This window comes from Oncorhynchus masou, chromosome 24 (assembly GCF_036934945.1).
Source record: "Oncorhynchus masou masou isolate Uvic2021 chromosome 24, UVic_Omas_1.1, whole genome shotgun sequence".
NCBI classification, from domain to species: Eukaryota; Metazoa; Chordata; class Actinopteri; order Salmoniformes; family Salmonidae; genus Oncorhynchus; species Oncorhynchus masou.
The window spans coordinates 28,982,645-28,999,561 of record NC_088235.1 but is presented as its reverse complement, the minus strand read 5'-3'; the positions used below and the strand labels follow the sequence as shown (position 1 = coordinate 28,999,561).

Below are 16,917 nucleotides of genomic sequence, written 5' to 3'. Positions count from 1 at the left end.
GATTGAGGGTCAAAGTTCCTGTATGTCTCTTCAGGAGCGTTCCAAAATGGCTCTGTAGAGTTTAGAGTGCTGCAAAGCAGCCACTGTGGTTAGCCAATCTAAACCATGTACTTGAAACCACCTGAAATTAAATAATTTTATATCGTCAAAGTGTAATAGGATATGACCAGCTACTATCTACTATACTGGCTATTAGGGAATACTCACCTAATCCCTCCTTCTGCCATGTGATTTTTGATGTGCTTGGTGATGGTCATTTTGCCTATGGGCCCAGGTTGTAGACCCTGTAAAAAGACAGTACAAGGGCACTATTCTAAATCGAATCATGAGACGATTTAAGTTTTCATTAAATAATTTATTAGCAGCCGCTGTGATTATTATGATGTGATGATGAACATATGTTAATATGTGGTATAGCTATTAAAACATACCATAGTCCTTGGCTTATGCCACTGCTGCTTGGCCTTTGTGCAGTTGTGCACAGGTGGGACGGCTGATGTTCCCATCTAGGAATAGTGTGCAGACTGGAATAGTAATGCAACTGTGTGGTTGCATAGTGCAGTGCCAGAAACACATGAACAGTGATGTTGTCATTGTTACTGGCTCAGAGTGCTTAAGTACAACCTACGTGGGGATATAAAAATAAAATATACACTAAAAATAAAATACTACACTAAGAACGGTTTCATAGACATGGGTTAGGCCTAGTCAAACGACACCGCTGGTTCTGCTCACACTGCCCTACCCTGTGCTCTGACCTCTTTCTCCCCTCTCTCTCCAGATGAAATCTCGCTTCTTGTGACGGCCGGCCGCCCAACAACCTGCCCGCTTGACCCTATCCCCTCCTCTCTTCTCCAGACCATTTCCGGAGACCTTCTCCCTTACCTCACCTCGCTCATCAACTCATCCCTGACCGCTGGCTACGTCCCTTCCGTCTTCAAGAGAGCGAGAGTTGCACCCCTTCTGAAAAAACCTACACTCGATCCCTCCGATGTCAACAACTACAGACCAGTATCCCTTCTTTCTTTTCTCTCCAAAACTCTTGAACGTGCCGTCCTTGGCCAGCTCTCCCGCTATCTCTCTCAGAATGACCTTCTTGATCCAAATCAGTCAGGTTTCAAGACTAGTCATTCAACTGAGACTGCTCTTCTCTGTATCACGGAGGCGCTCCGCACTGCTAAAGCTAACTCTCTCTCCTCTGCTCTCATCCTTCTAGACCTATCGGCTGCCTTCGATACTGTGAACCATCAGATCCTCCTCTCCACCCTCTCCGAGTTGGGCATCTCCGGCGCGGCCCACGCTTGGATTGCGTCCTACCTGACAGGTCGCTCCTACCAGGTGGCGTGGCGAGAATCTGTCTCCTCGCCACGCGCTCTCACCACTGGTGTCCGCCAGGGCTCTGTTCTAGGCCCTCTCCTATTCTCGCTATGCACCAAGTCACTTGGCTCTGTCATAACCTCACATGGTCTCTCCTATCATTGCTATGCAGACGACACACAATTAATCTTCTCCTTTCCCCCTTCTGATGACCAGGTGGCGAATCGCATCTCTGCATGTCTGGCAGACATATCAGTGTGGATGACGGATCACCACCTCAAGCTGAACCTCGGCAAGACGGAGCTGCTCTTCCTCCCGGGGAAGGACTGCCCGTTCCATGATCTCGCCATCACGGTTGACAACTCCATTGTGTCCTCCTCCCAGAGCGCTAAGAACCTTGGCGTGATCCTGGACAACACCCTGTCGTTCTCAACCAACATCATGGCGGTGGCCCGTTCCTGTAGGTTCATGCTCTACAACATCCGCAGAGTACGACCCTGCCTCACACAGGAAGCGGCGCAGGTCCTAATCCAGGCACTTGTCATCTCCCGTCTGGATTACTGCAACTCGCTGTTGGCTGGGCTCCCTGCCTGTGCCATTAAACCCCTACAACTCATCCAGAACGCCGCAGCCCGTCTGGTGTTCAACCTTCCCAAGTTCTCTCACGTCACCCCGCTCCTCCGCTCTCTCCACTGGCTTCCAGTTGAAGCTCGCATCCGCTACAAGACCATGGTGCTTGCCTACGGAGCTGTGAGGGGAACGGCACCGCAGTACCTCCAGGCTCTGATCAGGCCCTACACCCAAACAAGGGCACTGCATTCATCCACCTCTGGCCTGCTCGCCTCCCTACCACTGAGGAAGTACAGTTCCCGCTCAGCCCAGTCAAAACTGTTCGCTGCTCTGGCCCCCCAATGGTGGAACAAACTCCCTCACGACGCCAGGACAGCGGAGTCAATCACCACCTTCCGGAGACACCTGAAACCCCACCTGTTCAAGGAATACCTAGGATAGGATAAGTAATCCTTCTCACCCCCCCCCTTAATGATTTAGATGCACTATTGTAAAGTGGCTGTTCCACTGGATGTCAGAAGGTGAATTCACCAATTTGTAAGTCGCTCTGGATAAGAGCGTCTGCTAAATGACTTAAATGTAATGACTTAAATGTAAATGTAGTCCTAGACTAAGCAATGCCTCTTAATGCTTATGTTTTGTATTGACAGGAACTTCTTAGTCTAAGACTAGGCTTCATCTCTGACTATGTAACCGGCATGTACAGTCGTGGCCAAAGGTTTTGAAAATGACACAAATATTAATTTCCACAAAGTTTACAGCTTCAGTGTCTTTAGATATTTTTGTCAGATGTTACTATGGAATACTGAAGTATGATTACAAGCATTTCATAAGTGTCAAAGGCTTTTATTGGCAATGCCTGGTCATTCGTTAAGAGTAACTTCCTCACCATTTTAGATAAGCATGCTCCGTTCAAAAAATGCAGAACTAAGAACAGATATAGCCCTTGGTTCACTCCAGACCTGACTGCCCTCGACCAGCACAAAAACATCCTGTGGCGGACTGCAATAGCATCGAATAGTCCCAGCGATATGCAACTGTTCAGGGAAGTCCGGAACCAATACACGCAGTCAGTCAGGAAAGCTAAGGCCAGCTTCTTCAGGCAGAAGTTTGCATCCTGTAGCTCCAACTCCAAAAGTTCTGGGACACTGTGAAGTCCATGGAGAACAAGAGCACCTCCTCCCAGCTGCCCACTGCACTGAGGCTAGGGAACACGGTCACCACCGACAAATCCATGATTATTGAAAACTTCAACAAGCATTTCTCAACGGCTGGCCATGCCTTCCGCCTGGCTACTCCAACCTCGACCAACAGCTCCGGCCCCCCGCAGCTCCTCGCCCAAGCCTCTCCAGGTTCTCCTTTACCCAAATCCAGATAGCAGATGTTCTGAAAGAGCTGCAAAACCTGGACCCGTATAAATCAGCTGGGCTTGACAATCTGGACCCTCTATTTCTGAAACTATCCGCCGCCATTGTCGCAACCCCTATTACCAGCCTGTTCAACCTCTCTTTCATATCGTCTGAGATCCCCAAGGATTGAAAAGCTGCCGCAGTCATCCCCCTCTTCAAAGGGGGAGACACCCTGGACCCAAACTGTTACAGACCTATATCCATTCTGCCTTGCCTATCTAAGGTCTTCGAAAGCCAAGTCAACAAACAGGTCACTGACCATCTCGAATCCCACCGTACCTTCTCTGCTATGCAATCTGGTTTCCGAGCCGGTCACGGGTGCACCTCAGCCACTCTCAAGGTACTAAACGACATCATAACCGCCATCGATAAAAGACAGTACTGTGCAGCCGTCTTCATCGACCTTGCCAAGGCTTTCGACTCTGTCAATCACCATATTCTTATCGGCAGACTCAGTAGCCTCGGTTTTTCGGATGACTGCCTTGCCTGGTTCACCAATTACTTTGCAGACAGAGTTCAGTGTGTCAAATCGGAGGGCATGCTGTCCGGTCCTCTGGCAGTCTCTATGGGGGTGCCACAGGGTTCAATTCTCGGGCCGACTCTTTTCTCTGTATATATCAATGATGTTGCTCTTGCTGCGGGCGATTCCCTGATCCACCTCTACGCAGACGACACCATTCTATATACTTTCGGCCCGTCATTGGACACTGTGCTATCTAACCTCCAAACGAGCTTCAATGCCATACAACACTCCTTCCGTGGCCTCCAACTGCTCTTAAACGCTAGTAAAACCAAATGCATGCTTTTCAACCGATCGCTGCCTGCACCCGCTTGCCCGACTAGCATCACCACACTGGATGGTTCCGACCTTGAATATGTGGACACCTATAAGTACCTAGGTGTCTGGCTAGACTGCAAACTCTCCTTCCAGACCCATATCAAACATCTCCAATCGAAAATCAAATCAAGAGTCGGCATTCTATTCCGAAACAAAGCCTCCTTCACTCACGCTGCCAAGCTTACCCTAGTAAAACTGACTATCCTACCGATCCTCGACTTTGGCGATGTCATCTACAAAATTGCTTCCAACACTCTTCTCAGCAAACTGGATGCAGTTTATCACAGTGCCATCCGTTTTGTCACTAAAGCACCTTATACTACCCACCACTGCGACTTGTATGCTCTAGTCGGCTGGCCCTCGCTACATATTCGTCGCAAGACCCACTGGCTCCAGGTCGTCTACAAGGCCATGCTAGGTAAAGCTCCGCCTTATCTCAGTTCACTGGTCACGATGGCAATACCCATCCGTTGCACGCGCTCCAGCAGGTGTATCTCACTGATCATCCCTAAAGCCAACACCTCATTCGGCCGCCTTTCGTTCCAGTACTCTGCTGCCTGTGACTGGAACGAATTGCAAAAATCGCTGAAGTTGGAGACCTTTATCTCCCTCACCAACTTCAAACATCAGCTATCTGAGCAGCTAACCGATCGCTGCAGCTGTACATAATCTATTGGTAAATAGCCCACCCATTTTTACCTACCTCATCCCCACAGTTTTTATTTATTTACTTTTCTGCTGTTTTGCACACCAATATCTCTACCTGTACATGACCATTTATCAATCCAGTGTTAATCTGCAATATTGTAATTATTCGCCTACCTCCTCATGCCTTTTGCACACATTGTACATAGACTCCCCTTTTTTTTCAACTGTGTTATTGACTTGTTAATTGTTTACTTCATGTGTAACTCTGTGTTGTCTGTTCACACTGCTATGCTTTATCTTGGCCAGGTCGCAGTTGTAAATGAGAACTTGTTCTCAACTAGCCTACCTGGTTAATTAAAGGTGAAATAAATTACATGAAGTTGATGCAGAGCCAATATTTGCAGTGTTGACCCTTCTTTTTCAAGACCTCTGCAATCCGCCCTGGCATGCTGTCAATTAACTTCTGGGCCACATCCTGACTGATGGCAGCCCATTCTTGCATAATCAATGCTTGGAGTCTGTTAGAATTTGTGGATTTTTGTTTTTCCACCTGCCTCTTGAGGATTGACCACAAGTTCTCAATGGGATTAAGGTCTGGGGAGTTCTGGCCATGTACCCAAAATATCAATGTTTTGTTCCCCGAGCCACTTTGTTATCACTTTTGCCTTATGGCAAGGTGCTCCATCATGCTGGAAAAGGCATTGTTCGTCACCAAACTGTTCCGGGATGGTTGGGAGAAGTTGCTCTCTGAGGATGTGTTGGTACCATTCTTTATTCATGGCTGTGTTCTTAGGCAGAATTGTGAGTGAGCCCACTCCCTTGGCTGAGAAGCAACCCCACACATGAAGGTCTCAGGATGCTTTACTGTTGACATGACACAGGACTGATGGCAGCACTCACCTTGTCTTCTTCCGGACAAGCTTTTTTCCAGATGCCACAAACAATCAGAAAGGGGATTCATCAGAGAAGATGACTTTACCCCAGTCCTCAGCAGTCCAATTCCTGTACCTTTTGCAGAATATCAGTCTGTCTCTGATGTTTTTCCTGGAGAGAAGTGGCTTCTTTGCTGCTCTTCTTGACACCAGGCCATCCTCCAAAATTCTTTGCCTCACTGTGCGTGCAGATGCACTCACACCTGCCTGCCTGCTGCCATTCCTGAGCAAGCTCTGTACTGGTGGTGCCCCGATCCCGCAGCTGAATCAACTTTAGGAGACGGTCCTGGCCCTTGCTGGACTTTCTTGGGCGCCCTGAAGCCTTCTTCACAACAATTGAACCGCTCTTCTTGAAGTTCTTTATGATCCAATAAATGGTTGATTTAGCTGCAATCTTACTGGCAGCAATACCCTTGCCTGTGAAGCCCTTTTTGTGCAAAGCAATGACGACGGCACGTGTTTCCTTGCAGGTAACCATGGTTGACAGAGGAAGAACAATGATTCCAAGCACCACCCTCTTTTTGAAGCTTCCTGTCTGTTATTCGAACACATATCAGCATGACAGTGATCTTCAGCCTTGTCCTTGTCAACACTTACACCTGTGTTAACGAGAGAATCTCTGACATGATGTCAGCTGGTCCTTTTGTGGCAGGGCTGAAATGCAGTGGAAATGTTTTTGGGGGATTCAGTTCATTTGCATGGCGAAGAGGGACTTTGCAATTAATTGCAATTCATCTGATCACTCTTCATAACATTCTGGAGTATATGCAAATTGCCATCATACAAACTGAGGCAGTAGACTTTGTGAAAATGTATATGTTTTGTCATTCTCAAAACTTTTGGCCACAACTGTAGTGTGACAAACAGCTGACTTTTCACACTACACTCAAACTGTGTGGTTTCTCATTTTTCCTCATGGACCTGTAGCGGAAAACCCTTATGCTGACCTCTCCTGTCACTTTGTCCCTGTTCGAAACTGTTTGGAATAAAAAGAATGAGCAATCATGTTAGATAGCTACTGTAAAAGGCATGTCTTAAACTACATTACAGCTTTCAGTTTATGTCTTTGTCTGGTCTGATAGGCAACTTGGCTATACATAGTTGAAAAGGTAACTGGAGACAACGTTTGGATCCTTTTTTCCACTTGGAGGTCGGTGCTTTGCTATTTGTCTTGGACAGACGATGTACAACCTTCACTGTAGTCTTTGGCAGCTCTTGCAAGCGCCTTGAGTAAAACAGTGCCATGGTAGGTAATTGCCAGCCACCTCACTAGTTAGCGCGTTAATAGCTAGCTAGCTAAGAGACAAAAAAAGACACAGAACACAATAATTGAATTACAAAAATCACTAACTGAACAGATAAACAGAATTTTCAACAAGAATGATAAAAAAAAACGAAATAGAAATATGATTATATTAATTTACAGAGATAATGATAAAAGGAGCGACTTCGATGCTTATATGGCTACAATCAAGCTGACAGGAAGCTATGTATCGAGCAAACAGGGCCAATACCCGGACGACACTGGGTCAATTGTGCGCTACACTATGGGACTCCCAACTACGGCCAGTTGTAATACAGCCTGGATTCTAACCAAGGCGCCTGTAATGACACCTCAAGTACTGAGATACAGTGCCTTAGACCGCTGCGCCACTCGGGAGCCCCATATATCTGTGCTTATTTTCTTTGGGTAATATGAAAAACGCTTCAAATTGGCTTTCCATTTTATCAGACAAAAGCAGACACCTATCACGAATCTTTCCGTCGTTGGTATTATAATTGTGTGTGAATACCTGGCAGTAATTGGCTAGATCAGCCAGGATTGGGGAAAAAAACAATGGAAAACAAGGCGCTAAGGGGCGGGACATACAAACCAGTCGTGAAAAAAAGTTTTAAGTTTTCTCAGTTCATCAACATTTCGTTCTATATGTGATTTTTTTGTCTTCTGATGAACTTGGAAGCGTTGACAAACCTTGTCACCTTCATATATCTGCTCCAGCTTTTAATTGATAGTCAGACCAGGTCATCTTTACCAGCGTTTAGAAAAGTCGAGAAATATGTCTTATTTTGAGATTCCGGAGATGTTCAAAGCTCTGCTTGAGGATCCCTTCACTATTCCTACCCTTGATTACAACGGTAAGAAGAAGCGAAATAATCGTGTATTTTTTTATGTGCATATTGTCAATAAATTGCATTGTGACTGAATGATCAGGAGTAATGTTTTCCCAGCGCTGTAGTAAACGAATCCACGTGCGACAATGTTGCAACTCAAAACACATTTGATACATTTATTGAAAACAAACGTACTGTCTCTTCGACTATAAATACAATATTTTGGAGTGATTTCTCACTGCGAATCCTATATATTGCGTAACATCAATAAAATCCTGGTGCCATTTTGACAGTGGTTACAAGAACGACCTCAGATTAGCCTAGTGTGTAAGGGCGTTGGGCCAGTAACCGAACTGTGGCTGTTTCGAGGTAGGCTATAGGTTTAGAGTGTTGGGCCAGTAAAATACAGATTGCTGGTTCAAATACCCGAGCCGGCAAGGTGGAACAATCTACCCTGCTCTTGACCAAGGCAGTTAACCAAACCACTGCTCCCCTGGTGTGGATGTCGATTAAGGCAGCACCTGCACCTCTTTGATTCAGAGGGGTTGGGTTAAATGCGGAAGTTGTGCAATTGACTATAGCCTTGTTCACACAGCAGGCCTTAACTCAAATCAGTTTTGGACTACTGACTGTTCAAACACCAAATCGGATGTGTGTGTTTTCAAACAGCAGTCGTTTGCTGACATGGTTACATTAGTTGTCATAGTAACGACATGTGTGTAGGCTAATTGGTGGTGCTCGTGCTTTCTATCACTGAGAAGTTATATAGAAAGCTAAGGTGACAACAATATCTACCATGGACGTTTCCCAGTTGCTTTGAAGGTACAAAAGCATAATTTATTAATTTAAAGCCTCAAATGATAAGATTATTGTTAATGAATACTATATGAGAAATGAGATCAAGTTGAGACTCTGGACAAGGCGGATAAGGTATAATAAAAGACCGTTTATTCAATGCGTAATGATGTCTGGCAAAACGTGCGCACGTCTCCTTCGTCCAGCTCTTATGGAACTTTCGGAAAAAGAGACCGAAACATGATATGCAGTCCCTTAAATACATTGAAATGACGTAGGTAAATTCTGGTAGTCCTGGCTTCTGGTAGGTTGCTTGTAGGTGATAGACAGTCCCCTTCAGCCTGGTGTCCGTATCCCATTGGTTCTCGACAGAGTTCTTTGTCTTTGGAGTCCATCCCGAAGGAGGTCGGGTGTTTGTTTTAGGACTTTCAGTATATATGTTATCTCAGTCAGTCACCCGTACAGGGTTGTACCAGTGCGATTAGTATCTACAGAAGAACAGGGGGAGGGTAGGGTTATGACACAGTGTGCAAGCCACAATTGCATAGTTAGGCCACAGGCAGACAACAGTCAGTGAATGCATTATTACATGCGTTTAATATGTTTCTTACAAATCCCTCTCTTCCAGTCTTAATAGACGTGACAAAAACTAAAGTAAGAAAAATAGAACAGGAAAATTGTAGTCCCCCTCTTCACGTCTCCAAAGGGTCGTGAAAACTATTCATCTGTGCATGTGTCAAACTCCACCGGAGGATCCTCCTGTAGTAGGAGGAGAAACATCAGTGCAGGGCCATTATTAGGTGCAATAGCAGAGGCAATAACTTGAGAAAGCAGAGAGCATGCACCTGGGATGCATCAACAGCCACAGAGGGTTAATATAGCAACAAACACAGAGATAGAGACCAGGACCTTATATTTACCAAATGCATCCATCCAGGAGTCCCACATGACAGTATCAACCCCAGAGTGGGATTTCATTTTACCATTAAGGGTACGCAGGCCTTCTAATGCCACAGTGAGGCTGCCATCAGAGGCTGTGTTATTGTGGATAAATGTGCAACATTGCTCCCCAAACATAAAACATACCCCACCCTTCTCAGCCAGCAACATATCAGCGGCAATGCGATTTTGGAAAGCCATAAGGGAGGTGGCAGCCAGTTGACCATGTACGGCCTCAAAACCCTGTTGAGTCCAGTTTCCTAATTTTTGAACATTGAAATGTATATAGTTAATGCGGTCCACATTTTTATTAACAGTGCACCACCAGCAGAGAGATGATTCAAAACCTGCTGCGACCTGGTCCACCAGCTTGTACTCATCAGGGACCCCCCTAGGAACACCTATGGCATCAATATACGTGGGATCCCCGACAGTCAGGGCTGCTGCCCGCTTGGTTCTGGTAGGCATAAACTGTGGGTCCACAGCCTGTATCCGGGTCACCAAATCACCCACACCTATAGGGTAAACAGAGATAGGCAGCAGAAGTGTTACAAGCGCACAAGTACCCGTAGTATCACTGGGTATCATTCTGTATCATTCTGTCAAAAACCCGAGTTCCCCCACACCACCACCAGATGTCAGCCCTGACCACCGGCTTAAAACCACCAACTAATACGATAGTAGTTGCACACCAACCCTCAGGGAGTAACCCCAACTGTAGTATACCCCCTGTCAAGTTAATACAGGAGAATTCGGCCCTGGCAACATCAGAGGAAAATTGTGGTGCCCTGACCGTAGCGGAGACAACAGGGTAAACTGCATCCCAGAAGGAGCAATTACCAGTCGGATTATCTTTGTCCATAAGGGGCATTAAACATCCGACCTCGACAGTGGCCGGGACAATGCGGAGCAATGGTCTGGCGCTCATGCAAACTACGCAACTAGTGGGGGTTGTATTGGCTGCTTGTTCGGTCAATAATAACCAATTGTTAGAAAAACCTGAGACACCTGTAGCAACCTGAATGTTCTCATCCGGGGTAGGGGTAGTGGCCACTAAAGCAGCAGAACCCCACCCATCCTTGTCCCGGGGTAGGGTATGTGGCTTTGCCATATCGTCACGCACCGTCACAGAAGTAGGCTGTGGTTGTGGCGTAAAGCAGATATGTAGTGTGAAATGGACTTCAGCCCTGCTGGTATCTATATATGGGGCCAACGTAAAAACCTGACAACCCATAGTGATCCCAGGTCGTACAATCAGCTTTAGTTGAAAACCAGTGCGTGAAAGTGTAAGCCGTTTGCGCCAGGCAAGGACAACCCGTCCCTTGGAATAGTTGGACCAGTCATACCCTGTTTCCGCCACCAGGTTTTTCCAAGACCACTCACCATATCCCCCTTTGGTTATATACCAGTTATACCCGGAAAAGGTCCAGGCAGGTAGCCCCAGGCTATTTCGTGCATGACCCAAAAAGCTCCAAGGCAGGTAAGCGGTGGTGGTGGCATTGAAATTGCAAACACAAGGTGGTGCTCTCCAACTCCTGGGGGGTGCACTCAGTGACCCCCACCTCACGCCTAGAAACGGTATGGTCTTGTGGTAGATAAGAGAGAAGAGAGAGAGAGTTAGTTTCACCTGGCAGAGTAGAATTCAGGGTGTGAGTCTGTAGTGAATGCATCTGTTGGTCTATAAGCCATGTGAGTGTGCCTACAGTGACTCCCCCTATGAGAAGAAAAATAACAAACAGGGGTCCCGAGATCCCCAAACGTTACCAGGGGGAAAAGTGTAATTTAGTCAAAGAGTATGGGGGTGCACCTCCCATTTTCCTTGGCTAAATAGATGTAAAATTTGGGACCGAATGTAGACCACTTAGGTCAGTTCTGACTTCCGTCAGTGTTCTGGAAGGAGTTGGGGCTGGGGTGCAATGTGTAAGGTGGTGCCAAGGTGCGCCTGATTTACCTTTGACCTGGACTGAGTGTGAAGTAACCTCCTTCACTTCATACGGTCCAGTCCACCTGGGTTCCAGCCACTTTCTCTGGTGGACTTTAACCCTCACCCAGTCACCAACCTTTGCCTTCAGTGGTGGCGTGTCCCCCGGCAGCTCCCCCTACTGGACCTTGTGAACCTGGGTAGAGAGTGCTGCAGAGAGAACCGTCAGTTTTTTCACATAATTAGACATTACAATTTGTTGTACATCAAGGGCGGGCATATGACCTCCCTCCCTTGGTGGACCAGCCATGACTCTCATGAGGAGAGAGATGGGTGCCTGCTCCTGGTGAGGCTCTCATGCTCTACACCAGAGGCAGGACTTCAATCCATGTCAACTTCGTACCTGCACATACTTTAGCTATCTTAGCTTTCAGCTTTTGATTTAACGTTCCACCAGAATTTGGGACCGGGAGTAGTACACAGAACCAAATCTGTGTGTTATGCCAAATCTTTCTTCCACCTGTCTCAGGTGTTTGTTAAATGTGACCCATTTGTCAAATTTGATTTGTCTTGGGATGTCATACCTGGGTATTAGTTTGGTTTGTAGCCACTTAACTGACTTGGCATCCTCACATGCTGTTGGTATTGCCTCAACCCACTTGGGGAACCTATCTACCATAACTAGGAGATAGTGTTTGTCTTTTAGAATACATTGTCGGGGCCCATGTCGGTGTAATCTATACTAATATCCTGAAAACATGCATCGGGTACTGGGTATGAGCCCATGGGTGTCTGATAGGGATTCTTAGGATTGTAGCTACCACAAATGCTGCACTCGTCACAGAATAAGTCATATCATATCACATGTCACCCTCACATGTCATATCTTTCATGTGAGGGTGCCACCAGATGTGAGACACCCTCTGCAAAGTTCTTAGTTTGCCTTCGTGGGTGGGCCCATGAGCTTCCCGTATTAGTTCTGGGCATAGATTGGCGTGAGCCACCAATCTGCCGTCATGGCATCTCCACAGTCCATCCAGTCCTTTGGTCGCCCCCTTCTGTCCCCAAACTGAATGTTCATATGGTCCTGCCGAGATCTGGAGCTCTTTTATGTGTTGTTCTGTTAGTTCCGTCTGGGGTGGTTGAGTCTGCAGCACCATTTGTCTTGGAGTGTAACCACCAGCTTCTTTGGCTGCTTTGTCAGCTGCATCATTCCCCTCACAGACTCTGTTTTTCAGTTGTTGATGTTCTTTACACTTCATGATGGCCACCTTTCCGGGTAGAGAAACGGATGCAATCATTTTTTTCATCTGTGCCTTGTGTTTGATTGGAAGGTTCCCGGTGGTGGTGAAGTTGCGCCTCACCCATTGTGGTCCATCCGTAGGAACTGCTCCATGGGCATGTGCCGAGTCTGTATAGATATTCACAGTCTTTCCTTTTCCTCTGATGAGGGCCTGCGTCAATCCAATGATTTCAGCTAATTGGGCAGGTGCAGGTTGAGGGATGATGGCTGATTGAAGGGTGACATCACGAGGTGAGCTGTTTTTTTTTCAATAGCTTTTGCTACTGCAGCAACGTATCTGGAGCATGTTGTCTGTCCTACCTCAATGTGGTCAAGTTTGGAAGAGTAGTACATCAAGACCCTTCTCTCCCCCTCTTGTTTCTGGAATAGGACGGATTAGGTGAATCCTTCCTTTTCAGAAACATCCAAATGGAACTTGTTCTTGTAGTCAGGTGCAGTCAGAGCTGCTGCCGCTGATAGATCTGTTTTCAGGTGTGCTATGGCTGTTAATGCTTCAGCCGTCCAGGCCAGGGGTGCATGGAGGTTCCTTGATCGTAGGATGACCAGTGCTGCCACCCCCTCTGGGCCACACACAATGGTACAACACCTGATAGGTGGGGTCAGGTGCATCATGTCTTCGTCCCAGTCTTCAGTTTAGGGGCAGTCATCAGTTTCTGTTGCATTGAGTGTGCAATGGATCTCAGCTTGGGGAGTCTTGTATGGGTGCAGAGTGTAGATTTGAGCTGTCAGTTGGTTGAACTTAAACTGGATGTGAGGGGTGGTAGGCCCTGTGGGTAGGCATTTTAGCCAGTACACTTCTTGGGTTTCAGACAGTGTGGGCATCTTTTATGGCCAGGGCATGGTGTTCCCTGTCATACCTTGAAACTGTGGTTGGTTGTAATCTTGCTGCTCCTGCTGCATGTGGCTAGATTCTGGGTGGTTGTATGCTGGCTGTTGCTGAGGTCCTGGGTGGTTGTAGTGAAAAGGGGGTGGTGGTGTGTTGTGGTTGTTGATTGTGCCTTCTGTGACGTCAGCTGAGGCCCCAGCAAGCACACCCATCATATCAAGTTTCTTGTATGGGCGTGTCCTCTTTGTCTCCTCTATTGCCCATGTGCCTATTCTGCTCAGCAGAATAATATGTTTCTTACATGATCCAACTTTCAAAATGATTCCTTTTTGGCTAGTCACAGTTGTCAGCTAAATAGCTAACTGTGCGCAGCGCCTCCAAAAATGAATCTATCAGCACTTAATTCATTGCACACAGCTCAACTGCCAGGCAGTGCGAGATGGGATATGTATTTTCCAAAACATGCATCCTGTTTGCAACAAGGCACTAAAGTAATACTGCAAAAAAAATGTGGCAAGGCAATTTACTTTTTGTCAATACAACACATTACTGAGTACCACTCCATATTTTCAAGCATAGTGGTGGCTGCGTCAATTTATGTGTATGCTTGTAGTCATTAAGGACTGGGGAGTTTTTTTTAGGATAAAAAAATACACGTAACGGAGCTAAATACAGGCAAAATCCTGGAGGAAAACCTGGTTCAATCTGTTTTTCACCAGACACTTTGAGATTAATTCCCCTTTCAGCTGGACAATGATCGAAAACAGGAGGCCAAGAAGACAGGTTATGTTCCTGAGTGGCCGACTTACAGTTTTGAATTAAATCTGTTTGAAAATCTATGGCAAGACCTGAAAATGGTTGTCTAGTGATAAATATTTTTATGTTGTTGTAAATATTTGTATGAACATAACAAGATTTAACAACTGAGACATAAACTGAACAAGTTCCAAAGACATGTGACTAATAGAAATTGAATAATGTGTCCCTGAACAAAAGGGGGGTGAAAATCAAAAGTAACAGTGCACTCCGCATCTCCTCATGGACTGCCCCAGATTTGCCAGTTGTTGCTGTGAGATGTTACCCACTCTTCCACCAAGGCACCTGCAAGTTCACAAACATTTCTGGGGGGGAATGGCCCTAGCCCTCACCCCCCAATCCAACAGGTCCCAGACGTGCTCAATGGGATTGAGATCTGGGCTCTTCGCTGGCCATAGCAGAACACTGACATTCCTGTCTTGCAGGAAGTCGCGAGCAGTATGGCTGGTGGCATTGTCATGCTGGAGGGTCATGTCAGGATGAGTCTGCAGGAAGGGTACCACATGAGGGAGGAGGATGTCTTCCCTGGAACACACAGCGTTAAGGTTGCCAGCAATGACAACGAGCTCAGTCCGATGATGCTGTGACACACCGCCCCAGACCATGACGGACCCTCCACCTCCAAATTGATCCCGCTCCAGAGTACAGGCCTCGGTGTAACACTCATCCTTTGACGATAAACGCGAATCCGACCATCACCACTGGTGAGACAAAACTGCCACTCGTCAGTGAAGAGCACTTTTTGCCAGTCCTGTCTGGTCCAGCGGCGGTGGGTTTGTGCCCATAGGCGACGTTGTTGCCGGTGATGTCTGGTGAGGACCTGCCTTACAACAGGCCTACAAGCCCTCAGTCCAGCCTGTCTCAGCCTATTGTGGATAGTCTGAGCACTGATGGAGGGATTGTGCGTTCCTGATGTAACTCTGGCAGTTGTTGTTGCCATCCTGTACCTGTCTAGCAGGTGTGATGTTCGGATGTACCGATCCTGTGCAGGTGCTGTTACACGTGGTCTGCCACTGCGAGGACGATCAGCTGTCTGTCCTGTCTCCTTGTAGCGCTGTCTTAGGCGTCTCACAGTACGGACATGGCAATTTATTGGCCCCATCTGCAGTCCTCATGCCTCCTTGCAGCATGCTTAAGGCACGTTCACACAGATGAGCAGGGACCCTGGGCATTTTCTTTTGGTGTTTTTCAGTCAGTAGAACGGCCTCTTTAGTGTCCTAAGTTTTCATAACTGTGACTTTAATTGCCTACCGTCTGTAAGCTGTTAGTGTCTTAACGACCATTCCACAGGTGCATGTTCATTAATGGTTCATTGAACAAGCATGAGAAACAGTGTTTTAAACCCATTACAATGAAGATCTGTGAAGTTTTTAGGATTTTTACAAATTATCTTTGAAAGACAGGGTCCTGAAAAAGGGACGTGAGTTTACAAATGTAAATAATCCGGGTGGCCATTTGATTAGTTTAGTTGTTCAGCAGTCTTATGGCTTGGGGGTAGAAGCTGTTAAGGAGCCTTTTGGTCCTAGACTTGGCGCTCCGGTAGCCTTTTGGACCTAGGCTTGCCGTGCGGTAGCAGAGAGAACAGTCTATGACTTGGGTGACTGGAGTCTCTGACAATTTTATGGGCTTTCCTCTGACACCGCATATTATTTAGGTCCTGGGTGGAAGGAAGCCTGGTCCCAGTGATGTACTGGGCCGTACGCACCACCCTCTGTAGCACCCTAGTCAGATGCCGAGCAGTTGTAATACCAGGTGGTGATGCAACCGGTCAAGATGCTCTTCACATTGTGCATCTGTAGAACTTTTTGAGGATCTGAGGACCATTGCCAAATCTTTTCAGTCTCCTGAGGGGGAAAAGGTTTTGTTGTGCCTTCTTGTCTTGGTGTGTTTGGACCATGATAGTTTGTTGATGATATGGACACCAAGGAACTTGAAACTCTTGACCCACTCCACTACAGTCCTGTTGATGCTAAGGCCCCCCTTTTCCTGTAGTCCACAATTAGCTCCTTTGTCTTGCTCACATTGAGGGAGAGGTTGTTGTGCTGGCACCACACTGCCAGTTCTCTGACCTCCTCACTATAGGCTGTCTCATCATTGTCGGTGATCAGGCCTACCACTGTTGTGTCGTCAGCAAACTTAATGATGGTGTTGGAGTCGTGTTTGGCCACGCAGTCATGGGTGAATGGGGAGTACAGGAGGGGACTAAGTACACACCCCTGAGGGGCCCCAGTGATAAGGATCAGTGTGGCAGACGCATTGTTGCCTACCCTTACCACCTGGGGGCGGCCCATCAGGATGTCCAGGATCCAGTTGCAGAGGGAGGTGTTTAGTCCAAGGTTCCTTAGCTTAGTGATGAACTTCATGGGTACTATGGTGTTGAACGCAGAGCTGTAGTCAATGAACAGCATTCTCACATAGGTTTTCCTTTTATCCAGGTGGGAAAGGGCTGTGTGGAGTGCAATAGAGATTGCATCATCTGTGGAGCTGTTGG

At 46.9% G+C, this 16,917-nt stretch overlaps 1 protein-coding gene across 1 annotated transcript in view; it reads left to right on the top strand.

Annotated features, from left to right (window-relative positions):
• Nucleotides 1-7,596: 7,596 nt before the first annotated feature.
• The window catches only part of LOC135512000 (thyrotroph embryonic factor-like), an 18,666-nt gene continuing 9,345 nt past the window's right edge, over nt 7,597-16,917 (top strand). The window contains exon 1 of the mRNA XM_064933561.1: nt 7,597-7,850. Within this exon, the coding sequence (XP_064789633.1) occupies nt 7,772-7,850 (79 nt within the window). The 5' untranslated portion in view covers nt 7,597-7,771. The remainder of the gene's footprint in view (nt 7,851-16,917) is intronic.